At 41.4% G+C, this 27473-nt stretch overlaps 1 protein-coding gene across 6 annotated transcripts in view; it reads left to right on the plus strand.

Annotated features, from left to right (window-relative positions):
• Positions 1–27473, plus strand: part of CEP112 (centrosomal protein 112) — a 158179-nt gene that overhangs the window by 128322 nt on the left and 2384 nt on the right. For 5 of the 6 annotated variants that reach the window (XM_053995052.1, XM_053995050.1, XM_053995055.1 and 2 more), the window contains exons 24-25: positions 12922–13011; positions 26033–26134. In XM_053995052.1, the coding sequence (XP_053851027.1) occupies positions 12922–13011; positions 26033–26134 (192 nt within the window). Of the gene's footprint in view, positions 1–5522; positions 5601–12921; positions 13012–26032; positions 26135–27473 lie in introns of those variants that run through there. The other variant, XM_053995056.1, reaches the window with a different exon arrangement.

Below are 27473 nucleotides of genomic sequence, written 5' to 3' on the forward strand. Positions count from 1 at the left end.
GAGGAAGGAGAGCATCACTCATCACGTCCTGAAAACAGATCATTTGTAATACAAAAAAGAGTGGATGCAAGTTCTTCTAGAACCAGATCAGGGGAAAACAAACCAGTCCCTTTTCTAGGGAAATAATTAGTTAGAACATGGCAGCACTAAAGCTTCATACAGCTGTCCTGTGGTTTAGGAAAACAAATCATTTGTGCACTTGCCAGGTGGGCAGTGGTGCTGGTGCAGACTCACAGAATCATTAAGGCTGGAAAAGACCTCTGAGATCTCTGAGTCCATCCAGGCTCCTGAGAGTCGCTGTCTCAGCAGCACAACATTTGAATTTCAATGGAAGGTTGTGCTATCTCTCTTTCCAACGAAAATTGTTGAAAATATGTTCAACCCTAAAGTGCTGTAATGTTTTCCTTTCCATTTTTTATGTGAGTGCCCAGGAACTACCATGAGCTCCCAGCTGTGGTGGCATGAACCCCCTTGGTTTTTTCATTCCCTTGTCACCCTGCACCCACCTTTCCACAGCAGGATCCCATCTGGAGGAGACCCAGGAAGAGGATGTGCTCACTCAGGGGGGATGATGCCCACAAGGAGTGTCCAACCCCCTGCACCCACAGCAGGAGCCCCGGGTGCTCCCCCTGCTCTGCTCTCTGCCAGCATTGTTATGTAAGAAAGGGTAAAAGTACAAGCAAGAACACTGAACATGAAAAGTGAGTTTGTTTGCTTACTGAGAAGCCTGGCAGGGGCAGAATGGAGCTGCATAAATAAAAATTCAGGCCAACAAATGTTAGGTACCTGCAGGAACACCTGCACCACTGAACCAAGGCAGGACTCTGCAGGCAGCTGGAAGGAGAAATGCAGGGTGGGTATTGACACTCTCTGGCTCCAGAAAACAGCTCTATGTGCTGTATTTAAATTCCCCTTGCTTTTGTTTCTACTGTCAATATCATTCATGTCCTTTCCAGTTTTGCACTTGTAATTCAGCAAGGTAGAACAGCAATTACTGAAGACTATTTAACAAATTGGATATTATCAGTGGATTTTAATTGTCTGCCTGGAAACAACTTTGACCACAGCCCTGCTCTGAACTCCAAGGGACTCCTACCTGATGTATTGTTTTCCTCCTGCTACCAGAATAACACATCACTTTTACTCAATGTTTGTGTCTGTTCATAACCATTGCATGGCAATGTGTGTTTGCAAATGAAGTCTGGTGTTGCTGAGCACTCATTTGTGTTTCTAACTCAGCCTTGTGGTGAGTCTGAAGAGCTGATGTCCCTTCTCCATCTCAGCATAGGCCAGGCTCATTTGTGCTTCCTTATCAGATCCTGAACTAGACTGAGTTTTATGAACTTAACCAGTACTGGAATTCTTAGGTTTTTCACATTGTGCCACATTTCTTCTTGTTTTTCCTTCAGTTTTTGTCTCAGTTGTGATAAGGGGATGGTTTTGAGGTGCATGAAGTAACTGTGCAGTTCAGCTGAGAGATGTTAATATGGAGCTGCACAAATGAGAACCTCATGGTGCTTCAGAACCTGATCTGTTTTCTGTTCTGTTTAGTCCTGTTGCATTTTTAAAATGTCGTCCATATAGGAATGTTTGGGACTATTTACATACATTTTTTTAAAAAGCTTTGTGTGCCTTTTGGGGGTATCTCGGCTGCCTTGTCAGGACCCTGTGGGTGTTCCTGGGAAGCAGAAATGGGGATATCTTGGGGATGCCTGTTAGAGTCACAAGTAACTCAGCAGGACTGAGCTCCTCTTTCCTGTGCCTTTTCATGTAAGACTTTTCTGCCACAGCAGAAAGATCTTCACACTGAAACAGCAGAGTTTCAGCTCAAAACTAAGCTGAGACTTAACAAAAAAAACCACAAAAACAAACAAAGCCCAAAAGCTCTCAATGGAAATCAATCTGCTTTGTCACAACTGTGAGAAGAGCTCTTGACACCCCACTAGAACTGTATCTGTGGCACAGCAATAGCTTGGCGAGAGTTTTTCCCCCCTTATCCTCTTCCTAGCTCAACAGTGTATAAATTACACCTTATTCTTACCTCTACTGGAGAAACTATTAGCACAAAAAAAATGCAGCATGGGCTTGAATGTTTAAATAATTGCTTTTAAGGGAAACAAACCCAATAAATTTAAACTAGACAAATTCTGATTTTTTTTTTTAATTGATGATTGCAGTTCAGCTGTAAAGAATACAACAGAGTTAAAGAAATACAGTGGTGAGGACTTCCAGAAACGAGTTCTGCAGTAATTAGAGTAAAATGTTTTGTATAAAAAGCTATCAGAAATATTTAAATAGGTCATGGAGCCTAACATTGTTCCATGCTGTGTGTGTATGTGTCTGTCTATCTGAAATATTCTACACTACTTTTGTAGAGCTTTAAAATGGACAGAAAAACTTCTGAAGAAACTGAAATAGATCTTCCCCATGTCTAATTTGGGAAAAAAAAAAAAAGAACTTAAAGGATTTTTAGAAATGTTTAGAAACATTGGCATTATGACAGCAAGAATCTCTGTCATAACGTCATATGATTAACTAGATCAGAAACGTTCTGGGATGTTCTGATCAGTTATGTTAATGCCTCTTTTAAAAAGTATAAAGCTAATGCTCTATAAAATAGATACTTGAAAAACAGTTTTGGTTTTCCTCAGGCTACTGAGATTAGAGTTTTGTAATCTGTTTGACCAGCTGCAGAGGACGTTCTGTTTCATTTTTTCTTTTTAAGTAAATGAGCTTCATCTCAACATGATTAAAAAGTAAAAAAAATAATCAGGCTTCAAAAATACTCCGTTTTCACTCATACTTTTAAATAGGAGCAACTGCATTGTCATGTCTTGTTGCAAATGTAATTGAGTTGGAGGTCATTAAAGACTTTGAATAAAAGAATTTCCAAGTTTCCAAGTGTGCATCCTCCCCTGTCAAGAATCGCCCCATTTTTGGCTTCCAGACATAATTTTAGCAGATATTACTTTGCTGCCTCTCACATCTCTCATGTGTTGAGTCAAGCTCGCTCTTGTTCAGTTCAAAAAGCAGTGGTTTGCCTTGCGAGTTAATTTTGTTGATTAAGGTTACTTTGAAAGGTAAAAAGACTTTATTAGATTTCTTTGTGTGTGCCTTGTGTGCAAGAAAATGTGTGTTGTTTTATGTAATGGGAGAATTGCAGCAATACTGAGCACTTGATCGCACAAAATAAATAGCTTTTCTTTCATTCTTACTGGGAATCAGATTGGCCCATTGATTAGAAATGCTTCATATTTCTGTTTTAAAAGAGCATAACGAAATAAAAGGCTTTGTAAGGCCTGTTAGAATTGTTTATATTTCCATGTCTTCGTGTATCCGTGAGGAGCAATGCATTTTAAAGAGACATTTGTAGAGCACCAGGGGTCTGCTGGAGCCTCTGGGCTGGCTCCAGGTGTGAAGTATCTGAACACCCACTTAAAGTGGCAGTTTGGTGATAAACTTGGTTGGGAATGAAGCCCCGGGCAGCAGAAGATTGCCTCGTTCAGCCAGGGATTGAGAAATCTGCTTTATCACGACTCAGGTTCTCCAAGTCATTGCAGGAAATTCTGCCCGAACTCCTGATGTTTGTTTTTGCAGAAGTGTTGTTAAGAGTACAGCAAGCAGCAGAACCAGATGTTTTGCTGGTTAATTTGTGTTCACAATAGCAGTTTTTCAGTAGCACGGTGTTGACACAACGTTTTAGACGTTCTTGAGACAGAGCATCACAAATTCAAGAAGTTGCCTGAAAATGTTGAAGCCAACGTCATGTCTTCACAGGAAAACTGCTCAGAGAATGGCAGACTCCTCACCATTCCCTTTGATTGCAAAGTGCTTAATAAAAAGCAAATTAGGAAATGAAAATTGTCTCGCAGATCAATCAGGCACAGGGGTTCTGCCTGCTCAGCATTATCTGTCAGACATTATTAACCTGATGGGGAGTGTTGTATTTTGTATAATAGTCTCAAAATCAGACTGAAAAAATACCTGATGTATTTTGTGTGTGCTCTGAGGCTGATAACAAACTCTGCAGTTCAAGTTTTAATAACTTGGGGGGAGCTAAGAAACTTCAAAAGCTTCGTGATAAATGTTTTTGACAAAGCGTCAGCTGAACATTAGGCAGAGTCTTGGTAAATCCTCTCATAAGTGGTTTAAAATGGAGTTCTGAACTTTTCTTTTATGAGTGTATGCTTAAGATGTCATGGTATCTTTGGATTTAAAAGATTCATTTTATCTGGTAAATGTGCACCACTGGTGTTTCTGCCTAAACCTGGGTGAGTGCAAGGGGGAAACAGGTCAGGGCTTTTCTCCTTTTGGCAGCCTCTGCTCTGCTCTTGACCATGACACTCGTGCAGGCTGGGAAAAAGGGGGAGCAGTGTTAAAGCAAACTGCAAAATACTCCAGGTAGATATTACAGTAAATCTGTCAGGCTTTTGAGTGACTTCATCACAACAGCCCCAAAGCGTCCTGGTCATAGACAGAGCAGTGCTTGGACATGGCAAGTGCTTGTTGGGTTTTGTGGCCCGTTGAGAAAAGCAGATGAAAGCCAGTTTATTACAGCCTTTGAACCTTGCCTCCCTTTCCCTCCTGTCACCTGAGCCACTAAAACAAAGCAAAACCAATTCTCTCCTTGGCTCCCCCTGACAAAAATGCCCGACTTTACAATTTATGCTGCTGTTTTCTTTGAACTGTTATCTCTGCAGGACCTTATGGCATCCTTTGCCTTTCAAAAGAATTGAGTTTATAATGTCCTGCAGTGAAGCCCTGACTCAGCAAAATGCTTAAGCCCCTGCCTAATTTTATGTCTACAAATAGCCCTGCTGGTGCCATGAAGGTATTTTAGGGATGTATCTTAGAATCATGGAGTCTTGAAAAGATTTGGGTTGGAAGAGACCTTAAAGCCCATCTTATCCCACCCCCTGCCATGGGCAGGGACACCTCCCACTGTCCCAGGCTGCTCCCAGCCCTGTCCAGCCTGGTCTTGGACACTGCCAGGGATCCAGGGGCAGCCACAGCTGCTCTGGGCACCTGTGCCAGGGCCCCACCACCTTCACAGGGAAGCATTCCTTCTAATAGACCTAAAGACTTTGCAGGAAAATTATTTTAAAATTTTGGTCAGCTCAACTAGGTGTGTAGAGAAAATGCTGAGAACACATCTACATCTTCCAGGAGCAAAGCAGGAAAAGTTAGGCATGTTGAGAATGCCAGCAGTGCTCAGGTGATCTCCAAAAGGCACCAGATGAAGTCTGATGTGGAAGTGTTATGGGACTGCTCAGGAGCTAACGCTGATGATCCCAAGTTTATAATGTACTGGCAGTCAGTCTCTTGCCTGTGAATTGTCAAAAATGAAAATAGCTTATATTAGAGCGTGCCACACTGCAAAATGTTTGCATGTATTTTTCTTTTATGTTAAATGACCTACTTTAAATTTTTTCCCCTACTGCTGGAGAGACTTGATTCTGTTCCTAGAGTCAAATTATTCCTTTTCTTCCTGAGCCCCTTTCTTTCTTTCTTTCTTCCCACAGTCCCTCAAGGGCAGGATTTGTTAGACTTCCCAGGGGCATCTCCTGCTGGCAAATCTCTGAAGCCACAGCCTGGTGCAGCAGGGAGCTGCCTGACTGGTGGGGATGGGCAAAGCCCCCAGCTTGGAGAATTCTGCAAGATCTCCATTCCCATTTTAAAAGGTTAACAAAGTGAGCCAAAGTTCCCAATGTGCCATGGTGTATATGGGAGCTCGTATTATTCATGCTGAATTCTGTGCCTTTGGAAATTACACCTTTTATCTGATTCCTGACCCAGGAAAAAGATTTTTTTTTCATAATGGCAGCAGAAAATGGGCAACCAACTCTTGTAGGGACACATTTGCAAAGGTATTACCAATTTGCATTTTCATTCCGTGTTGTAATTCACGTTCACTCTTCATGAAATAGTGTTTAGTGGTTAAAATTAAATATTAGGCACGAAGAGTCACAGATTTGCTGTCACTGCATAGTGGGACACTGTGAGGAGCAGCCTTTGCAGGTCTTCCCCTTTCCCCCACCCATCCAAACATGTTCCAAACTTCACCAGATCCTGAAGTTGGACTGATGGAGGCTGGGAGTTCAGTGAAAGTAAAATAGGAAAGAGAGATGTCAAATATCGCTTAAGGCATTTTAATTTCTGTTCCTGAGGAGCAATAAAGCCTAAATTTTCTGTACAGTCATAATAGCAATTGTAATGTATCTATTGGACAGAGAAATAATTTGTGTCATTAAACACCGTGACAATTTTCTGTGTAAAATAATGGATTTTCTTTTCTCTTGCAGTAATGTTGGCCCCTGCATATAGGTTGTGAAAAACCTTGTTTGCAAAAATAAAGCCGTTGTTTTAACAGAAACTGCAGAAATTTTGCCTTTCATATTGAATCAGTAGCATAATGAGTCGTGGAGCAATAGTTCAACATCAAAGGAAACTTTTTGGATATATTGTGTGTTGCAACAACAGCGAAAAAGTTCCCACCAGAAAGGAATTTTGCCATATGTGAGCAGCAAACATATGTATTAGGTTAAAACCAGAAGATTTCCTTTGCTTTGCACCAAAACCAAGAGAGAACTCCAAGTACAGAGGTTTTTGTGTGCAGTGTCATGGGCAGGAGCTCAGTGAAAACCCAAAAAGCGCTGAGGATGCCCCAACAATTTGGCTCAAACATCAATATTTCACTTTTAAAACACCCTTGTTTTGCTCAGACTCATGGCATTACATCAATGGTCTTCACAGATATATTTGCCCAATTTATTTATAGTAGTAATAAACCCAGATCAATCTATTTATCTCATGAAATGTTGTAGAAAAATTAATGACTCTTTTTAAAAGTCTGGATGGGATTCTTGGCTGCTTCCTTTGGATAGAGTTGTATTTGACTCTGAATTGTGAGACCACTTAATGTAAAGGAGTTTTTGCCCAGACACCCTATAATTCTGGCTTCACGGAGAGATAAAGATTTTGAAAATTAAATGTTTTAATGACAAAATTTTTAATCATCTCCATGTGTATTTCTGGAAGAAAAACCTCTTTAATTTTTATTAACATTCACATGGGGCTTTTTTTCCTCAGAGTTTCAGAGATTTTCTTCTCATGAACGAGGAGAGAAAACACATCAATGGATGTAAATTGAATTTAGAAGGCACTTGAAGAAAGGCCTGTATTCAGAATTATTGTTGGCACATGTTTTGAGGATGTAAAGTGGAAGCCTTCTTCTGTGGGCATTAGTAAGGAGATAATTAAGACTACAGTAGGTAATTAGAGTAGCTTTTATTACTGCATCTTTCATTAACTAATTATATTAATTTGGTAACATTTGAAAAATTCTTTGAAGATGAAAAGTGCTAACTCTCTCTACCTTTAGTGGTAGCTTTACTCTGCACTGGTCATAAATTTCCAGGGCTTTTCTTGATACAGATGCACATCCATATGTGCAGAGTTGCTAATAAAAATTACATATTTCTAATAAAAAAAGATTGACATTATCTGGCATAATCTGATCAGGATGAGCAGCAACTTTTCTGCTGGCACTTTCTGTTTCAAAGTGAAAATACATTGATACTTCAGTTTTTTAGGAAATTTTCCTTTTTTTTTTTTTTTCAAAGTGTCACTTATTTATGCAACCCTCAGAGCAGAGAGACAAGTGGTTGTGATCCATGACTTCCCATTGATGTGATGGGATCAGGAATCAAGCCTTATCTGCTCTCAGGAACATACAAAAAATAGGAAATTATTTCAGGTTAAAGAAAGAAAACATGTCACATTTATAAATAGTTTCTTCACAGTTGTAATCAATACATAGAAATTAAGAATTGTAATTATTTCTGTTTATGTAGTTCTTCAGAACTGAACTTTCTTTCAGGTAATCAAGCACTTTTGAAAAATACCCTGTGGTTAAAGGATAATCAAATCAGTTTTCAGATTTTAGAGACCAAATCCTTCCTACATTCCTGTTCCATACTTGTTCCTGGGATTCTTCAAACTCTTACCAGCTTTTAGTTGATTTAGATCAAGCCCTGTAACTAACACCAAAAATTAATTCCTGCCTTGACAAGGGATTTTGGAATGCTGGCACTGCACCTTTTTGTCTCTTTAGGGCTCCTTGTCAAAACTCTGTGCTTTGCAAGTTGGGTTTTTTTTAAAAACCACTTTTTTTCCCAGCCTCAGTCTGCCCCTCGGGTATCCCACAGAATTCCTCTGATCCCGTGCACATCCCAGCTTTCCTGGAGCCACAGGCCCAGCTCCACAGGCAGCAACCCCACGTGTGCTGCTCCCTTGGGGCTGAAATCAGCTCCTTTTGGGGCTGAAATCAACTTAATTTGAGGCTGAAATAAATTCCGTTTGGGGCTGAAATCAACTCTCTTTGGGGCTCAAATAAACTTCATTCAGGGCTGAAATAAAGTCCATTTGGGGATGAAATAAACTCCTTTTGGAGCTGAAATAAACTCCATTTGGGGCTGAAATAAACTCCTTTTGGGGCTGAAAAAAACTCAGTTTGGGGCTGAAATTAACTCCATTTGGGGCTGAAATCAACTCAATGTAGGGCTGAAACCAACTCAGTTTGGGGCTGGAATAAACTCCATTAAACATTTTGCTGGAGATAATCCATCCCCAGCGGGATAACAGGGGGAATAAAAGGTGCCTACCCAGAAATGCAGCTCAGAGGTTCCTTTCTCCTTCCACATCACAGCTCTGGATCACAGTGACTGGGATGGGCTCATCCACAACCTCCAGGTCCCAAAATCTGCCCGGAATATTCCAGCGGCGCCTTCTCAAAGCCGTTACTTTTCCCTTCATCCTTCCCCTGCCTCTCGATGCTGTGTGAGACCCAAACAATATGATTTTATTTTAGGATCCTTTCCATTTTTAGAAATAAATAAAATGAGTTTTCCCTTTCTCCAGCTGTAATTCACCCACATTGTTGCATTGGAGCTTATTATCTCATTTACATTTTTAAGAGCTTTTCAAAGTGTAGGATATCTGGGCTGGAAAGCAAAACATTTGATTTCTTTGTTCTCTGGCCAACACAAAGCACTTCCAAGGTCAGGTATGGTGTAGACATTCAACAGCAAACATGTTTACATGGCATTTGAAAGCCCGTTTAACTGAAAAAAAAAATAATATTGTCTTTATAAGAGTGATGCAAGTCAGCTTAGCACAGCTGAGGGACAGGAATTCATCCGAAGCTGGAAAAATTTAACTAAATAAGTTAAGTTTTGTTTTCTGTTCAGGGGAAAAAGAGCCTCTGACGCTTAAAAATTGGCCTGGATTTTTATTTTTAATCCCTTTTTCCTCATCTCGGCAGTTTTTAATCATAGGCTCTGCTGCTCTTTGGGCAAAATGTGACACTTTGAAGTAGAATAAAAACTGCATTTCTAAACAAAACAAAACATTGTTCAGTTTTATAAAAGAGATGTTCTGGGGTGTACCTGGGGTAAATCCTCTGCTGTTTTTAAGAGTGTTCTATATGGCAAAAGCTTCCCTGTCTGATTCAGAGAAAGATCTGAGGTTCTGGTAGCTTCAGGAATTGCCATCAGCATTCAGGCTCTGGCCACTGCGTGTGAGGCTTTTTGACTACAGAGAGAATTTTCAGTGTGATCTTCAAAAAGGTGCATTATTCATGACATCTCTCATGATCCCTCCTAGAAAATTAAAATCACAAGCAACAAACTTGCGTACTTCTAATTGCTATTTTCAGAGTTACTCACATGCAGGAATCTGCAGCAACCATGAGATTTTGATGTTACTTTTTCATTTTGGCACGGCTTTGATCAAATGCTGAACTTTTGGTTTGACTTTTTTTGCCATTGTGCTGATACAATATCTGGAGTACTCAAATGAACATTAATTACTCGTGGAATTTATGCAGCACAGGAACAGTCCAAAAAGGGTCCAGTAAAGGTATTTGTGATTGATCCAAGGAGTTAGCTGAGTTGTTTTTTTTGCCATCCCAATACAAAACCTGCCAACAGCCAGTTATGATGTGATTGGAAAAATCTGGGAGTTCATACAGTAAATTCTGGTTTGGACAAATGGTGAATGGATAGCTGGAAGAGTTGTTAGTTTGCTGTACTTACATGGTATAGTAAAAATACTTTCTTTCTAAATTTAAATTTAAGACATTTTCTGCTCTCCTAATGAAATAAAACATATGTGCTCCGTGCTGGCAAACACTATCTAGAGTAGGTGAACCTAACAAAGGCTGTGTTATCTGAATTTCCCAAATTAAATGACTTTCAGATGCATTGCAAACCCTCAGATTTAAAGGAACCTCTTGTTTTATCCTCTGCAGAAGAAGTTTGTTTTAAATAAGAGATGTAAAAATGGAGAAGGGAAGGAAGGAAGGAAGGAAGGAGCAGGACACCAGTTCTCTTTGCCACCCTGGGGCTGCTGTCCTGTGCAGGAACAGTTTGAGATCCAGTTTTGTACTCAGGACCTGCAGATGGGGGTGATAGAAATCTGTTTTCTGGCACATATATATACTCACATGTATTTAAACATTTAAATGCTATCTCTTGGCCAGCTTCAAAGTCCTGTGAAAGGGTCAAACTTGCTCTTGAGCACAAGGGAAGGATGAGTGATGTGTGATGAGGTTTTCTTCCCTCCTTGTTTTTCACCATTTGGGCTGGAAAAGCTGATCCTGAAAGAGCAGGAGAAGATGGGTCATACTTTGTAGTTTATCCAAAATGTGCTCCAGGAATGTTCCTGAGAGTCATCCTGGGCTGGTTATGAATGGACACTCTGGGGTTATGGCAGGATCTTTGTCTAATTAATTGGGTTTTTGGTGATCTTCCTGAAATGTGGAATGACCCTGCTCCTTATTGCATATCTACACTGCTCATTTTAGCTTTTATGTTTGTTTGTGTTTTACCTCACAAGATAGATGTACAAAAAGCAAACAAAAAGCCTACAGTTCACATATAATTCCCACATACATTTCATTATATTAATGCAAATTCCTGGTCCTGCAAGACTTGTTGAGTACTGAAGATGGGTTATGTATTCAAAGCCTGGATTTCAACATTTCTCAGAAGCTCTGATAGCATAAAAGTCCCTGGGCAGATTTGAAGTTCATGCTTGGGTCTGGTTACAATTTTTGGCATCAGAAGATGTAACAGTCTTACAGCTATAAGACTTTAAAGTTAATGCCTGGCATCACTTCAAAACAGCATGCAAGATCTATCATAAGTAGTCCTCTTATCTTATCTCAATAGCAATTTTAGCCTGTAAATTATTGGAGAGTGTAGGATTTCGGTGCTGTGGAAAAGAGCGAGGCATTTTTGCTGTTAAATCTTTGCACCACGAGGGCTTTTAATGATCCTGAGTGGTGCACAGGTACCCTGGGCTGCTGGAAGCAAACATAAACCATATGGCAGGTCCTGCAAAGCTCCCTGAGTCCGTGGGGTTCTTGGTGTCTCCTCTCAAGGGAAATGCAGGAGCAGCAAGAGAGGTTTAGGTTGGATATTAAGAAAAAATTCTTCACTGGAAGTATGGTCAAGAACTGAAAGGGAAGTGGTGGAGTCACCATCCCTGGAGTGTTCAAGAAACAAGTGAACGTGGCATTTCGTGATACAATTTAATGACCATTGTAGGGTTGGTCAAAGGCTGGATTCGATGAGCTGGGAGGTCTTTTCCAGCCTGAAGGATTCTGTAATTCCAGGGTGCTCTGCAGAAGGCCTCTGTACAGCTCAGCTTTTTTAAAAGCAGCACTGGAGGTTCCTTCAGTGGCATTTACAGCACGAGCCCCTTCCCGGGTCCAGCCCGGTGCTGCTTTTCTGATGGGTATCAATGCCCCAATTTCCTGCCATACAAAAGATAACTCAAAATATTCCCTTTCTGCAGCCACAGCCGCCTCTGTGTTGGTGTCAATCCCCCATCCACATTGTGCACTTTGCTTGGAGTCAGCACTTGCAGTTAACAATGCCTTTATTCAAGCTGACAACATCTCTAAGCTTTTAGTAAATGTGTAAGTAAATGTTAAGCGTGTATTCAAACATCCAACAATGAGGAGGAAACTTTCAAAACAAACAAAAAAAAATCTTTGAAACTTGGTATTGTTTGTTTGGTGTGTATCTGTTAGCAATAACACAGACTATCAGTTCCTTGGGGCACGCTGTTCCTTTGTTAAGCATGTAACAAAAAGATCAAGGCTCTGAGTGACTGCTGGAATAAAAATAAATGTATAAGGAGAACAATCATGACAAAATAGATTTGTCGATGCATTTTATGAGCTTGGTTTAGGAGTGATTACTTCTGAGCTAAATAAGGATTGGGTAGTTGTGGTAAAGTGACAGGATCATATTATTCCTTTTATTTATTGCCATTTATACTTCATTTGTAGATCACGTGCTAGATTTGACTACAGGGCAGGAGGGGAGCCCCTCATCTCGGCCAGCATCCCACTTCAGTAATATGGAATACATTTCCACTCCAAATTCCAGACATTGTTTTCCAGAGAGAGGATTATTCTGGCTTAAAGAAAAAAAACTGTTGGTACACTGCAAAACTGCTCCTAAGAAGCTCAGGTTGTGCAGATAGGACGACAGCAAAATCCTGGGACATTTGCAAATGCAAATGGTGCAATATTTCCATTTGCCTTCCAACCTTTGAGAGCATTTCTTACATTTTTAGGATGAATAGTCCATAAGAACATATAAAAATAATATATTTTTAGGATGAGTAGCCTATAATGAGATAAGACTTCTAAGATGTAACTGTTGTTCAGCCAGTGGTCCCACCTGTGCAAAGTAACTTTTCTGAGAGGCCAAACTGCCTCTGTCGTGCCTCAGCACCGAGTCCAGCTGGGCTCACAGTGCTCCACGTCCTTCCCCAGCTCGTTGAAGACGTGACCTGGAAGTTTTGCTGTTTCTCACGTGTGTTTTGCATCCCTTGCTGTTGTTGCAGGCCTTGCAGGACGAGGTGGAGAATTACCGTGGGCAGGTTTATGATGCTCAGAGGAGGCTCCAGCGCAACGAGCTGAAGGCCCAGGAGCAGGTACTACTATTGGGTGCTGTCCCCATCCCTTGAGCTGGAGGTGCAATGGTTAAAAATAATCCCTTCCTTCAAAGCAAAAGCACATCTTTTCTGCAGAATTCTCAGCTAGCTTTCTTTTCTGTTTTGTTGGTAATAAAAGAGAATTAAACTGTCTGAACCCTTCAGGCAAATACTTATCTGCTGCTCTCTATTGCAAGTTGGTATTTCAGCTATTCTAGCTGTTAAATGGTGCATTTATTTGGAGCTGACTGTTTGCAACTGACTGTAGTGTTTTAATGAAGGTTTCTGAGACTATTCAAACCTGTTCTTCAATGGTTTGTATGGAGAGAAGTAAAATTGGACAATAACAGCTAAAAATAATCTTTAGTCCTGATCTTCTGCATTTATTGTCCAAACATGTCTGTAAACAGTTTCAGATGATTAATAGTGCTAATTTTTTTCTGGACACTTACAGTGAAGTCAGAGATTATTTAGTGTGCTTTGAGCAAAATAGAGTGTGGTGTTTACAGGCAGTGTTGGAACAGAAAGTCAATGATCTGCATTCAAACCAGAATAAATTGAAATATTCAGAAGAATATGCAGGTGATGAATGCCTGAATCAGATAGGAATTTATGTATTCCTAAAACAAATAGGGGTTTGAAGCATTTGCAAACTTTATTTGGTGCTGAGTAAACAGTATCAACAGCATGTATCCTTCATAAAGCATTTCTAACTCTATACCTGCAGGAATAATCAGCTGGGGTGGGTATAGAATAGTAATAATCATTAATTTCAGATATTTTTTCTTCAGTTTTGTCATCCTACTGGCACATGGGGATTCTCTGTCACCCTTGGTGTTTAATTGATGTATTTCCTCTCTGGAGTGTCAGTGATGAGCTGTTTGTTCCCTTCTGTCCCCCCTCTGCCTCCCAAACCCAGATGTTGGGCCAGGCTCATCCTTAGCTGCAGAGCCTGCAGCACTGGAGGAGTTTGGTGTAGTGAGTAGCTGGCCTACAAATGTTGCATTTTGGCTTCAGAGTCTCCTGGAAAAGAAGGAGGAAAATCGGCTCTTTAAAGCATGGCTGTCCCCCCCAGGGAACAGCACTGGCTGCAGGCTGGGAGGGATGTCCTCTTCCAAATTTTTTCTTTTTTTATATTTTTCTTTAGTCTCTGCCACTGCCATTTTGCTGCTTTTTTTTTTTTTCTGACCCGTTTTGAGAAGGGTCCAGAAGAAGAAATAAAAAGTAACTCATGAAATACAAGAGGTAGAAAGCTGCACATGCAGATTCACAGGGTGCCTTCAAGGTTTCCTCCTACATGAACGTCTGCTCCAAACAACCTTCAGAACTCTCCTGTCCAGACTTAATTAACGAAGGACTGGTTCAGATGGTAACATCCTGTTCCCCAGTATAATGGAACAGGAATGGTATTTAAATCACACTGTGCTGTCCACCTTTGAGCTTGATGTGTTGGCAGATTTGGTAGAGCTCATATCCAAGTTCCTCAATGGTCTTGTCTCTGCCTTCCATCCACTGGGACTTTCTGAAGCAGCTGGAGCCACTGAAGCTGGTTTGGTTTAGGTGGCTTTGGTCTATTTTGCAGACAAACATTTTGGGAGTTGTTACTTGTCTCCTCTGTGACTGGTTAATTCATTAGTTCTGCTTATCTCTCCAGAAGAAAAATGCAAAAGTGACAGGTCTGACATGCTTCCAGTTACTGGGTTTGGCCAGGCTACCTGTAAACATGTTCATCAAGTGTTAAGAGTAGTTAACAACTCATCAGCTGATCAGGGACTTGAAATATTCAGGGCAGTAACTTGATTTCTGCTTTTACCAAATACTGTGTGAATCAAAATTGCATAAAACATGGAGATTTGTGCTGGCACCATTACAAAAGTCACTTTTCCAAGCTTTTACGTATCTATAAATAAGGAGGAGCGAGGGTTAAAGAGCTTCTGTTTCTCATTAAAAGGAAAAAATCTTGTGTTTTGATTCTATAACAACAACAAACAAATGAATGAGACATGAAAAAACATTTTGTTGTGTTTTTAATTAAAACTAAAAAGCTGTTTCTCGTTTTGGCTTGTTGGGTGGTATCTTAGTGCTCCATGTTGGCCGTTTTTCCAGTGCAATGTCCTCATAACTCTTCAGCCTTTAAGAGTGACTGACAGAGCCACCAAGTTTAACTCTTTGTCACAGTGACCCTCTGGTGATCACACAGGCTTAACCTTTCGTTGTTAAAATCATCCAGAAAGACAAACTATCCTATAAATAAAGGGGAGAAGATGCTTTGGGCTGTCAGCAAGCCCTGAGCTGCTCTGGAGGCGAGCGTGGCGCTGCACTGTTTTTGAAAGCTGTTGTTTTCATGGAGCTTTTCCACTCCCATACTTTGTGTTCTTGGATGAACTCGTGTTTACTCCTGTTTAGTTTTTCTCTCCCATTTTACAGTGTGGGTCGGTGCAATCACTTTGTGTCTGTGTTGTCTCACCAGTGGTGCCATATGGCAGCGATCTCTGGATGATGGGTTCCAATCACATTTCTCAAAAGTGCTGGCTTAAATAATTTTATCTTTTCCATAAAGGTTGTCCTGTCCCTGTCTTGGTTTTCCAGTGTAATGCTGCACTTTGAGAGTGGAGTCATCTTTCTTCAGGTCAAAATGTTGGATATTTCCTTTAAAAATAACATGTCCAGCATCTTGAGACATAAATAACTGTATTCATGGGAAGTGGTAAACTGGCAGTAAATGTGAAAACTGTAATATATAGTTTTATCTATATTGTTATTGTTGAATATATATGGCCACAGGACTGTTAAAGCAGTCTGGGAAGGTTTCTGGCAAATTTGGGTGTGTCCAAACCATTTCCTTGCAAAGCAGCAGTGAAGTTTCTTGTATCTCAGTCCTACATAACTTTGGGATCAGCTTTTTGTCCAGTGATCCCATTGTGTTCCTGTGTCGTGTACTTCTGGAGTGAATGTATCCCTTGGTTGGCTCTGATGTGTGCCTGGATCTAATGTGAGACAAAATTTCCTACTAAACATCATTTCTTAAGTCCTGTGGCTTTGTGCATTTGTCAGTCATAGTGAAAAAATCTCCATTGTTCATACAGGAGGGTCTACATCCTGTGAATGTATAATTAAAAATGACACACATCACTGAGAGCTTAATGAATCCAGGAATTTAGGCATGTGCAACAAGTTTTGCTGAATCGGGGTCTGTATAAAAATTCAGGGTAATGATATTTTTTTTTCCCTATACTACATAGATTTCTTTAGCATTCATTTCATTTCAGATTCTTTTTTGAAGGGTAGTCACCCCAACTCAGTTTACTGAAAAGCTCCAAGAACCTGTTGTCTGGGAATTACACACAAGAATTTTCTCAGAAAAAAAAAATCCTATTCCTTTCATTCCTTGTTCAAATGTTTCTAGCCATAGATTTGGGTTGAGTAGGATATAAAATTTGGGATAAATCTTATATTAATTTTTTCTCCTGACAGAGGAGAAAAAAGTTCCTCAAGTTTGCAAACAACTGAAGTAGCAACACTATAGATACTCAAACCATGGGGATACCTCCAAACAGTCAAGTCATAAATAGAGTTTTAAAGGAGATTCTGAGACAGAAAATCAATTATGTTCAATTCATTAATATTGCTGAGGAAATGAAGGAGAATAGCAATGGAGGTTTTCAGCCCTTTAATTTCTTTTTCCTGAAACCGATTATAAAAAAAGGAGAAAGGAGTTATCTGAAGGAGGATGTTATAGAAGTATTTGGCATAAAATGGAGCAGCTTAGTTTAAGTGGATTTCACTCATGTTCAAATGAAAACAGGAGTGATAATTGTAAAAGAGCCATGATTCAAAAGCCAGTTTTCATTTCTAATGTTTATTATCCTGACTTGCTCATTTTTCTTACGACTGCTGGATATTTACCACATTCAGCCCAACTTACTGTTTCCATGCCAACTAAATATGTTTGTTCTCAGATGAATGCTGTGATGCATCCTTCTGAAATTTCAGTCGCTGCGTAGCACAGAGGAACTTCTAAGGTCTGCCACACCTTCTCCTTGGTGGGAATAGTGCTGCTGCCAGTGGATTTGTGGAGCTGGGAGCAAGGAATCAGTGAGACACACATGAGCAATAGACATTGATGCCCACGGTATGAGTCCCAAGTAGTTCTTAATCTGATGGCTGGAGCACTTGAGTAATATTAACTCTTTCATTTAGGGCTTTTGGGCCATATTTATTCTTAGAAATTATCTAGTGGAAGTTGTCCCTGCCCATGGCTGCAGAATTGAAACGAGGTGATCTTTAAGGTCCCTTCCAACCCCAACCATTCCATGATTCTGTGGTTTTTAAAGGTATCAGAGAGTTTTAAATACCATCAGATGGCAGCCTGGGATGTCTGCCTCAAATTCCCAGATTTTCTCAAAGTGTTGCATTCTCAGAACATTATAGTCACCCAGAATCAGTCAAATAAGCTCTAGATTAGGATATTTAAAATCCCAGGTTGGCTTTGTGGGCAGCTGCAGGTGAGGAGGGTAGAGGGAGCCTTTGTGGCAGCGAGCCAAGGGAAACTTCGGGGGCTGAGATCCAACCAGTCAGCAGAGGCTGGAGGTGCTGATGAAATTCTGCTGTTTGCTCCACGTGCTTCAACCCACGGCACTGAAACGCTTCCAGAATTTCTCCCCCAGAGACCCATCTCTGCTCCCACAGAAATGGGAAGGCCAGGCTGGATGTGGAGGATCTTAAACCACAGCAGTGATTCACCAAGAGCAGCCCTTGCTGGAGCTCAGCGGCCTGTGGAGCCATGGGGAAAAGAGTGAGAACCTGAAAGAAATTTCCACTGTGACTTTCAGGAACTGCACCACCAAGTATTGTCACATTAAAATAGTTCCTGTGGTTTCTGCCTCTGACCAGCAGGATGGATGGATTTGAAGAGTGTTTTTGTGCAGTTCTGTGTGGCTGAGGAGGGACCTTCTGTCATCTCTTCCATCCACTGCTCTGCTGGCACCCCCAGCACTGGGGTTGGGAGGGACCTGCATGTTTCAGCTGTTTTCCTAGCATAAAACCTTGTGAAAAATGCAGGGGACCGACAGGCAGAGGGACAGAGCTCCCCACAGGCTGAAAATCTAATGGCTCCACATCTGCACAATAGAGGATTTCTTTTCTAACTGGTGAGAAAATGTCAAATTTAAAGTATTTTTATTGAAAATAAGATGTTGGAGAGCCACAGAGAAGCAGTGAAGAATCCAGTGGGAGTGGGAGCACTGCTCGGGCTGTCTGGCACACACAGACCACAGCATCCAGTGCTGAGGGGGTTCTGGGTCTCTCTTCAGCCTTCCCAGTAGAGCCTGGTGGGCAGGAGTCACTCTGATCCTGGTCCTGTCTCTGTAAGGGACCTTTCATGGATATGGGTGCCCCATAGGTGTATGGCAATGTTGATTTCATAGAATTTTGTTTGGGTTGGAAGGGACATTAAAGATAATCCAGTCCCACCCCCTGCCCAGGGCAGGGACACCTTCCAGAGACCAGGTTGCTCCAAGCCCAGTCTTGAACACTTCCAGGGATGGGGCATTGTGGACTTTAGGTACCATAAATGACCACAGACATTATTTGGAGCCCAATTCTACCACTTTTTACCTTAGTAGGTGTCTCAAATCCATTGGTATATTCATTAATCACTTTGATACAACAGCACCTCAACAGTTTTTAATTAAGACTGAGATTGTTAGGATAAAGCAGGATTTTGCATTTGCCACGTTTTATATTTGTGTATCATTTCCTCTAATGGCGAGCTATGAAAGGGAAGAGAATTACAACGAATATAGTAAATTATTCTGTATAGCATGAGGTTTCAGATTAGCAGGAGGAGATAGAAGCTGAGATTCAAGCACAGAGAAACAGCTTTGCAGGTGGGATTTGAAAGGAGCTGGAAATCAATGGAGTTAAAAGTTCCCAGGAGCTCCATATGGCAGGAACTGCGGGAGAGGAGGCTCTCACCAACTGTGCAACTGTCAAAGGAAAAGAGTTGAGGATAGGGGTGCATGTGTGGAAGTCAGTGATCAAATGTTAGCTTTGGTAATCAGACACAACTGGAAAATACACAAATATACACCTCCTGAACAGAACAGAATGAATTATTGCAGCTTGGTGGCCAGCTGGAGAAAGAAGGCAAACAGAAAGTACGGGACAAATAGTTAAAAGGGAAAAGGGAATTGTTACCAAAAGAGAATAGAAGCATATGGCAGCATGCAAGAATTAGAGAGTGTTTTTTAAAATGTCACTTTTCTTGCTCTTTGTCTTAAATAACAGTGAGTGGGAGAGACTGTCCTTTTAAGAGGGTAGTACCTCATACTAGAGCATCTGTGGTTTATCCACAGATTAGCCATGAAGGGAAGTTTGCTCTTTCAGAAGCTGTCGAAGTAGGACTACAAGGAACTGTGATATTGGTGCTTAATGCAGGGAATTAAAAGAAAAAGGAAATGGGGATGTCTGGAGGAGCCAGTGGATGACACAAGAACGGAGCAGCAAAACCTCATCTCCAGTCGTGCTCCCAGCAACACCTGTTCAATTAGGAAACTGTCCCAGGCTCTTTCGAGGAGATGGAGCTAAAAACAACTGGGAAAGACCAACTTTATGGTGATCTTTACCTTCATGTAAATTCTAATGCACTATTTTGCTGTCAGTCTAATCATCATCCATGGCAATTCCATGCAGGCAGTGCATCCATGGCAATTCTGCTGCACTGCCCACCCTTCCCAGCCCTGAGGCTCTGCAAGCCTGGCAGCTGCTTTTCCACTTGAGACACTGCTTGGATTTTTGTCCTTGGAAATGGTGGTCATAAAAGTAACTTCTGGTTATTATCTACAGAGCTTTGCTTGTTCACACGGTCGGTGTGAAAACGCAGATCCTGCTGCTGCTGAGCTTTGTCAGCCCTCGCTGGCCTTGGGGAGCACTCGGCACCTCCTGAATCAGCCCTGGAACCTCTCCCTACTGAGCCACCCCAGATGGCAGGGATTGGAATGTAAAACTGAAACGCATAAATGTGTTCCAGCACTGGTGTCAGAGATGCTCAGAGCTTCCTTTCAGACTTAATTGTCCTGATAGTGCATGAGGAATGGGCAGAGGCAGAAATTAACTCCATGTGTTGGACCTGATGGTCCTTGTGGGCCCCTTCCAGCCCAGAATATTCTGGGATTCCATGTTCTCAGCCTTGGCCCAGCAGCACTGGGGAGCAGCTGGGCTGCTTTGGGTCTGGCTCCTCTGGATCAGGGGGTGTCAGTGGGGTGTCCCCCTGTGTCCCCCTCACCCTGTGGAGGGGACAGCCCTCCTGCTGCAATCCCAACCTCCTGGGCCAGCGGAGGGACGGCAGTGACAGCAGCTGAGGGGAAGGGTGCAGGGGGAACAAAGATGGCATCTGCCATGAGTCATCTGGAAGGAGAAGAAAATAAGTCCAGGATCCTCCAAATCCCAGCTGGAACAATAGCAGAGCCCTGGAGAGGGGGAGGCTGAGAGAACAGCGTGAATTTTCTAGCCACAACATTCCTGGTTGTTCCGTGGTGTTGACAGTGAAAGCTTTTATTCCTCTCCAAGTCGTGTAGTCCCAGGAATGCTGTTCTTGCCATATGCAGCCCACTGCTGTTTTTTTTTTCAAAAAGCTTCTTTTACAGCTATGAATTATATGGACTCAGACTGCTTAACTACAATCAGAGGATTTTCCAGGTGGGAGATCTTGTTCAAGAAAAGAGAGATGGAAACACAAGCCACCAAAGTAACAAGGCCACTTGGATGCAGGTTGGGAAAAGAAAAAAAAAATGACCTGGAGCAGCAAACTCAGTGCCCAGCAAGGAGCTCAGCAGGGCTGGAGGTCCCCGTGGGTCAGTAAAACAACAAGGCAAAAATGTCTTGGATGCTGGGATGGTTTACTGGCTACAGACAGACACACAAAGGCGACGGCTATGCCACCAATTTATCTTTTATTGGAACTGTCAGGACAGGGGAGGTGCTCCAGCAGGATTTTCTCAGTGGAGAGCAACATGGTGTTCACTTGACAAAATAACTTGCTCAGCTGATCTCGCCCGGTCGCTGTTTTCAGCTGAGCCAAATCCATGGGATTTATGGCATTCATTACTTTTCTTAAGAACTCGAGAACATTTGTATCGAGTTGCACGCTGTTCCTCCAAATCTGGGAGAGCCATATTTCAACGGCCCTTGCTCACTGAGAGTCAAAATTCCCTCTGCCTGGAACCGGGCTGGAAAGCGGCGGAAATTCGTGTTTGGTGATTTTCTGCAAAGACAAATGTGCAGACCTTGATCTTCACTGAAACAATTGATACATCATTGGAATCTTCATTAGGAAAAATTATTTCAAAAGACTTCAAGCTCCAGTTAAATGTTCTCTTACAACAGAGGCCGGAGGGATCTGAAATTTAAGGAAATTGCCAATTTTGGTTGGTTTGTTCCTGGGTTGGGGACATTGTTCAGCGTCCCCCAGGCCAGCTGAGGGAGGAAGGGGCACATCTGGACTCACAGAGGTTTTGTAGGAGTGGAGCTGTGCTCACTCAGACTTCAGGAGTGCTGAAAAGCAAAGGAGGAGTCCCTGCAATTAGGGAGGTCACAAACAACAAAATCATTCTTTGCATGTTGGATTGGTTTTCTACATGCATTTTGTTTTTACTTTTTGGTGGATTCTTTTGGTTGTTTTTTTCTGTTGATTAGGGTTTTTTTTTTTTAAATTGGGATGGCATTGTAATATTTTGTCCTTCACTTGCCCTTTTCACAGTGCTTTCAGAAAATTCTTTCACCTGAATGAAGCTGACCTATGCATTATTATTATTATTATTACTACTACTACTGCTACTACTACTACCACCACCACCTTCATTTAGAAGGAGGAGACTTTATTCTGAGATTAAATAATCTCCCTAAGACTGAGGGGGTTATTTTTACCTTTTTGGAACCCTCGCCTGTCTTCAGATCTATTGCAGCAGATCTTTCCTGCCTCCATATAGGAAAGGATTTAGGAGAGACAAGAAATAACTTTTCTCATCTTACTCACCCTGAAACATGGAGAAAATTTGATAATGACTAAAAGATCTTAATTATGCCTTTTGGTCACTATCCTGGTATTCCCTGGCACACATTATCCTGCATAAATATTATAGACAGGCAGAAATTAAGATACTAAAAAAGCCACAACACCCTGGTTAAGGCAACTATCTTTTGATTCTTATCTGACATAAACACAAAATTAACTTCATGCCCTTCAAGACAAGATTTTTTTTTTCTTAAAGGAACTTGAACAACTTTCTGTGGTCCTTTCCTTTACTTCAGAGTTTGTTTTGCAGTTTCCTTATGCTCCCCTGGCTCAGATAAAGTCATTTACAGCTGGAAGGTCTGGAGAAGATGGTATTTGTTTGGGGCTTTTGAATTTTGGATTTTTTGTTTCTTATGAGATGGGTATTTTGCAGCAGGGATGAACTCGGCATCACAGAGCTGTGGGATGTCAGGAGGGAAGAGCTGGGTGTTGGGAACCTGAGCAGGATCTGGTGGAGAGCATGGAAGAGACACAGAACACATGGCTGAAATTCATCTGGTCACCTTGAAGATGCTCCATTCCTCCTGGATGTGCTTGGGTTGTTTCTTTCAGAAAGGAAGGAGAGAGACTGGAGCACAGTGAGGAGCCAGTGGAGCACGTTCCTGTGCTCCCACCCGCTCCTAACCCAGCTCCCAAACATCCCTCTGAGGTTTGTAGAGAGGATGGGTGGCTGCAGAGCTGAGCTGTGCCAGCAGAAGACTCCAGGGAGCAGTAAAATGGAAGCTGGTTTTGCAGCAGAGCCCAGGGAAGTGGTTGCCACATCCCTGGAGGGATTGCAGAGGTGTGTGGTGCTGAGGGACCCTGGCAGTGCTGCTTCATGGCTGGACTCGACCTTAAAGGCTTTTTCCAACCTGAACAATTCTGAGACTCTGCTGATAAGCACTGGGTTGGTTGGTTTGGAAAGCTCAGGTTTGTATATTTTTCTTCTGGGCGTCAAACCCAGCTTTTCTCTCTTTGAGAATGGTCAGTGCCCGACATAATTTCAGTGTAGTCTGTGAAATTCCAAGTCCCATTTTTGCATCACTTTATATAATTGTGTCACTATTTGTCTCTTCTTTTTTTACTGATTTACCAGGTGACCAAGCACACATGAGCAACTTCAGCTTTCTGCTGACACCAAAGATGATTGATGGTCAAACTCCAAACCTCATATATTAGCCACCAACCTGAATAAACAAAGACCAGTGTAGCAGCTTAATATTAAAAGCTGTAAAACCTTCCTGGGGGTTCATGGATTAAATCAGCTCACCAAAATAACTTTTCAAAGGAAAAAAAAACTTTCTCAGGACTGAAGAAAAATGAACACAAGTAAATGAAATAGAGCCATCCTCATCCAGCCGACTAAAGCCCTCCTGAGGGATGAAGAATTGCAATTTTAAACATCCCTCAAGTGTGCAAGAGGAGACACAGTATTTGTGGATCCTAGGGAGGCAGCTTGAGGCTGTAAAAGAACAAAAAAGCCTTTAAGGCACAAAAAAACTGTCCCTGCAGACACAGCTTTCGTTGGTGAAAAAAAAGTGTTAAAAAATAAAACCTTTCTGCCATTAAATGAGTACCCATTAGCCCACTGGATGTTATTTTTCAGTTGTAAGGAGTGATTTATATTTTTGCCATGCACTATTTTAATCTCTTGGGTCAATAAACCTTGATAGTGACTTCAGCCAAAAATACCAGCAGGTTGTTTACCACAACACGGCAGGAAACAGCTGGGCACTTATTTTCATCGTATTGTGATGCAATTACCAGTGAGCACAGCTGAGAGTAGCATGTTTTGTCTGCTCAAACAAATTGGAATGGTATCCAAAAGAACAGGTTTCACTGCAAAAAAAAAAAAGTGCATGTCTTGTCTCTGAAACAGAGTAAGGGATCAGTCCCAAGCCAAACTGCAGCTACCAGGGCTTGTTTCTCATTTTCCCTCTCCATTCTCAGCTGACCCTGTAAGATATCTCCATACTTCAAAGCACAATACAATATTTCTTGCTGGCTTTCCAAGAAACACCTTTTTCAAAAGAGAATGATCCTCTGCAGCTCTGCAAAGTTAATAACAAATGTTCCCAGCATTGTGAAAGCACTTATTTAGATGACAACTGCAGATTAAACTGTTAAAACCAGTGACCTGGTTGCAAGAAAACTCTTACACAATTAGAAAATTATTATTTCCCTCACAGAGCTGTATTAAAACTTCTGTTACATCTGCATATTGGCCAGGTGATCATCCAGATCCTCTTAGCCATTAAATAGATTGTTATTAATCCAAATTTAGGAAATAAAAGCATTTTGCTGCTCTGGCTGCCTGTTTCTGGTCTCGTCTCACCAAGAATAAATGGAACATGTTGAATCAACTGAAATATATGTTTCTGCTCTATCAAGGTCCCCACCCAAGTGAGCTGTTGGCTCAGAAAATATTTATCCTGGCAGACCACTTATGCATAACTTTGGAAGCCTTGATAGAAATAGTAGCATGAATTTATTGGTGTAGCTCTCAAAAACATAAATTTTGATCGCTGGCTTATACACAAGCAGAGTTCAAACGAGGTTTCCTGTCTCACCTCGTTTTTTTTGTTTTTTTCCCCTTCAGATTTGCATAGTGGCATCACTTCCTTGCAGTTCCCAAGGAAAGCCTCTAATTGCTCATTTGCATAGAGATTTGGCAATTCCTCCTGCCTGTCGGGGTGACTCAGAGGGAGAATTTTCCTAACGTTTCATCAGATTGTTTTATTCCTTTTGTATTGATAATTGCACTCTGCATAATGCAGGTTCTGGCGGGAGCTGCTTTTCCCATGGGATGGTGCCGGGATGAACTCGGCCTCGGGTTCTCACCTGTGGAAGCTCTGGGAGTTCTGGGAGCTGGGATTTGGAACTCGTGGCTTCCTCAGGTGTGAGGCTGAGGGTTGGATTTGTGGTTGCAGTGGTGGAGTTCAGCCATTTGGGAACAAAAAACCAACACCAAACGGTGTTGGTAAAAAAAAAAAAGAAAAAAAAAAAAAATCCGTTTGAAAGTTTCCAGATTTTTTATGAGTTAATCTGATATCGAAGCCCTTTGATCCTTTATTTACATATTCAGCTGCTAATCCAGAAAAACACCAAAGTCCTTGCTTAATTTGAATTAAGCAGTTAATCCTATTGGGAGTTAAGTACAGATGTGAGGCCCTGATTCAGCCAAGTGGGAACGTGATGGGCTGGCCTGAACCACACTCCCCAAATTATCCCAGGTCAAAACTCATCAAATCCAACCGTTCTGGAGAAATAAGAAGCACAATCCTTCCATCTGATCTCTCTTCATGTAACTCCTGTTTACTCAGCATCTGTTAAATAAAGTTGCAGATGAAAATTTCTTCCTATTTGAACCTCCTCGTTTTGGGGACTAAGATGCTCAAATCTGCTCATTGAAAGTTCTGTAGGCTCCATGAAGCTGAGGAGGACACAAAGTGCAGTGAAAAACAGTTGCAGGATGAAGAATAATAATAATAAGTCCACAAAAGCACCTAGAAGTTGAGACATTTTGTAAAATATATCTTGGAAAGCAGTAACTCACCTTGTCTGAGGGAGCAAGGGACAAATGTCACCCCACTGAGCTGGTTCAGATGCCACCAAAGACAAACAGCAAACTTCTGACTGTCAATTTGCAAGATGTGTCTGTGTAAATGCTCAGTTCAGATGGATTTAAGAATGATTATTGCTTCTTCAGACCATGTTCTTTTCTCATTTTTTTTTCCTTTCCATATATATTTTTATTCTTATGTTTTCTTTTGCCTTTCTTTGTCTCTTTTACCTCTTTTGTTCTTTACAGGTCTTCGCTGAACTTTCTTCTCTCTCCTTCCCTCTCCCTTTTGATAGCACAATTAATTCTGTGTTTGTTTGACCTCAAATTTGGGCAAAAGAAGCCAAAAAATTTACAGCACCTAAGAGCAGCCATCTCTATATGAATTTCTCTTTATTCTGTTACAGTTGGTTACTATACGAGAAGAATATCAAAAAATACTCAAAGGGCTGATGCCAGCATCTACCAGAAAGGAATTTGAAGACACCATTTCATCTTTAAGATCTCAGGTAAATTCTTATTCTTCAGCATTTTAGGCTGGATAAAAGCCATCTCTTCTAGACAGGAGGTTATGACCATCTGAAATTTGGCCAAAAATACTGAATAAGTGTCAAAATGAAATTATGGCAGCGCTCACATGCTTCTCACTCAGTGTCACATTTCACAAAACTTTTCTCCTCCAGTTTGAGAGCTACCATGTTGTAATTTTGATCCCAGACTTTTCTTTCCTGGAAAAGCTGTGCTTTATTCAGTATTAGGGGTTTTTCCTCAGCCTTTCAGATACAGCTCATGGTTATCTTTTGTGTTCCTTATGCTGTTTCTCCTGAAGGAATCCTTTAAAGGCTGCCCATAAAGGGCAAAGAAGAGGATTAGAAATAATTTTATTTTCTTTCCAGCCTATGTAATAAAGCAAATTGGATATTTTTTAAGGTACTTGTCTAAATGATCATTATGATATTTTTACATTTTCCTATATAAAGAGGCTTTGTAATGTTTTGTCTTGAATATTGCTGACTACCAGTTCTTCTAGATTAATGCAGAATCAGTATGATTTTAATGAACTAGACTATTAAATTTCCTAATAGGAATATCCAAATGTCATTGGAAATAGGGAACTGCTGATTAATTGGGTGTTTTCCTCGCATATGGTTCCCACAGAAGTTGTTTGGGGCTTTTCTATTCAGAGTATTGGGAGCTGGAAGAAAACAAAATGCCACAGTTGCCTGAACTGCAGTGAGGAAGGATAAATAGCCATAAAGAAGGGTGATCATAGCTGTGGGAAAATGGGAATGCAAGGAAAATGCCACCTGAGTTTGCAGGGCTGTGCATGTAACTGAGCTGGGAAGGACTGGGATCTGGGATCTGGGAGCTGGGTCTGGGATCTGGGATCTGTCCTGGATGAAGGGAAGAACTGGGACAAGGACAGTGCCAAGCTGGTGGCTCAGAGCTGCCCTGAGCTCTGGGAAGACCAGAAACCTGAGGACACGAAGTACAAGTTTTCATCACATCCTTATGCCAATTTTCAGGACCATTTTTCAATAAATTATTGGTCTACATCATCTCATTTCTCTTTCCTGCACAACCTTCTCTATGGAGATGATTGGTAATTTCATGTATTTGGGGATTTTTTTCCCCTTTTTTCCTCTTTGCAATGCATAAGAGTTATTCCATAGCATATTTTGCTCTGCATGAGACACTTTCCCTGGCAGAGGCCACCTTCAATGGAAGTAGGAAATTTTGACAGTGGAAACTCAACATTTCTATGTGCAAGCAGTGACACAACTTCAACACTCTGGTTGTAAACATTCTGCTTCCACCTCAAGGGATCCCTAATGGAAGTGATGCTCT

This window comes from Vidua macroura, chromosome 19, assembly GCF_024509145.1.
Source record: "Vidua macroura isolate BioBank_ID:100142 chromosome 19, ASM2450914v1, whole genome shotgun sequence".
Classification (NCBI taxonomy): Eukaryota; Metazoa; Chordata; class Aves; order Passeriformes; family Viduidae; genus Vidua; species Vidua macroura.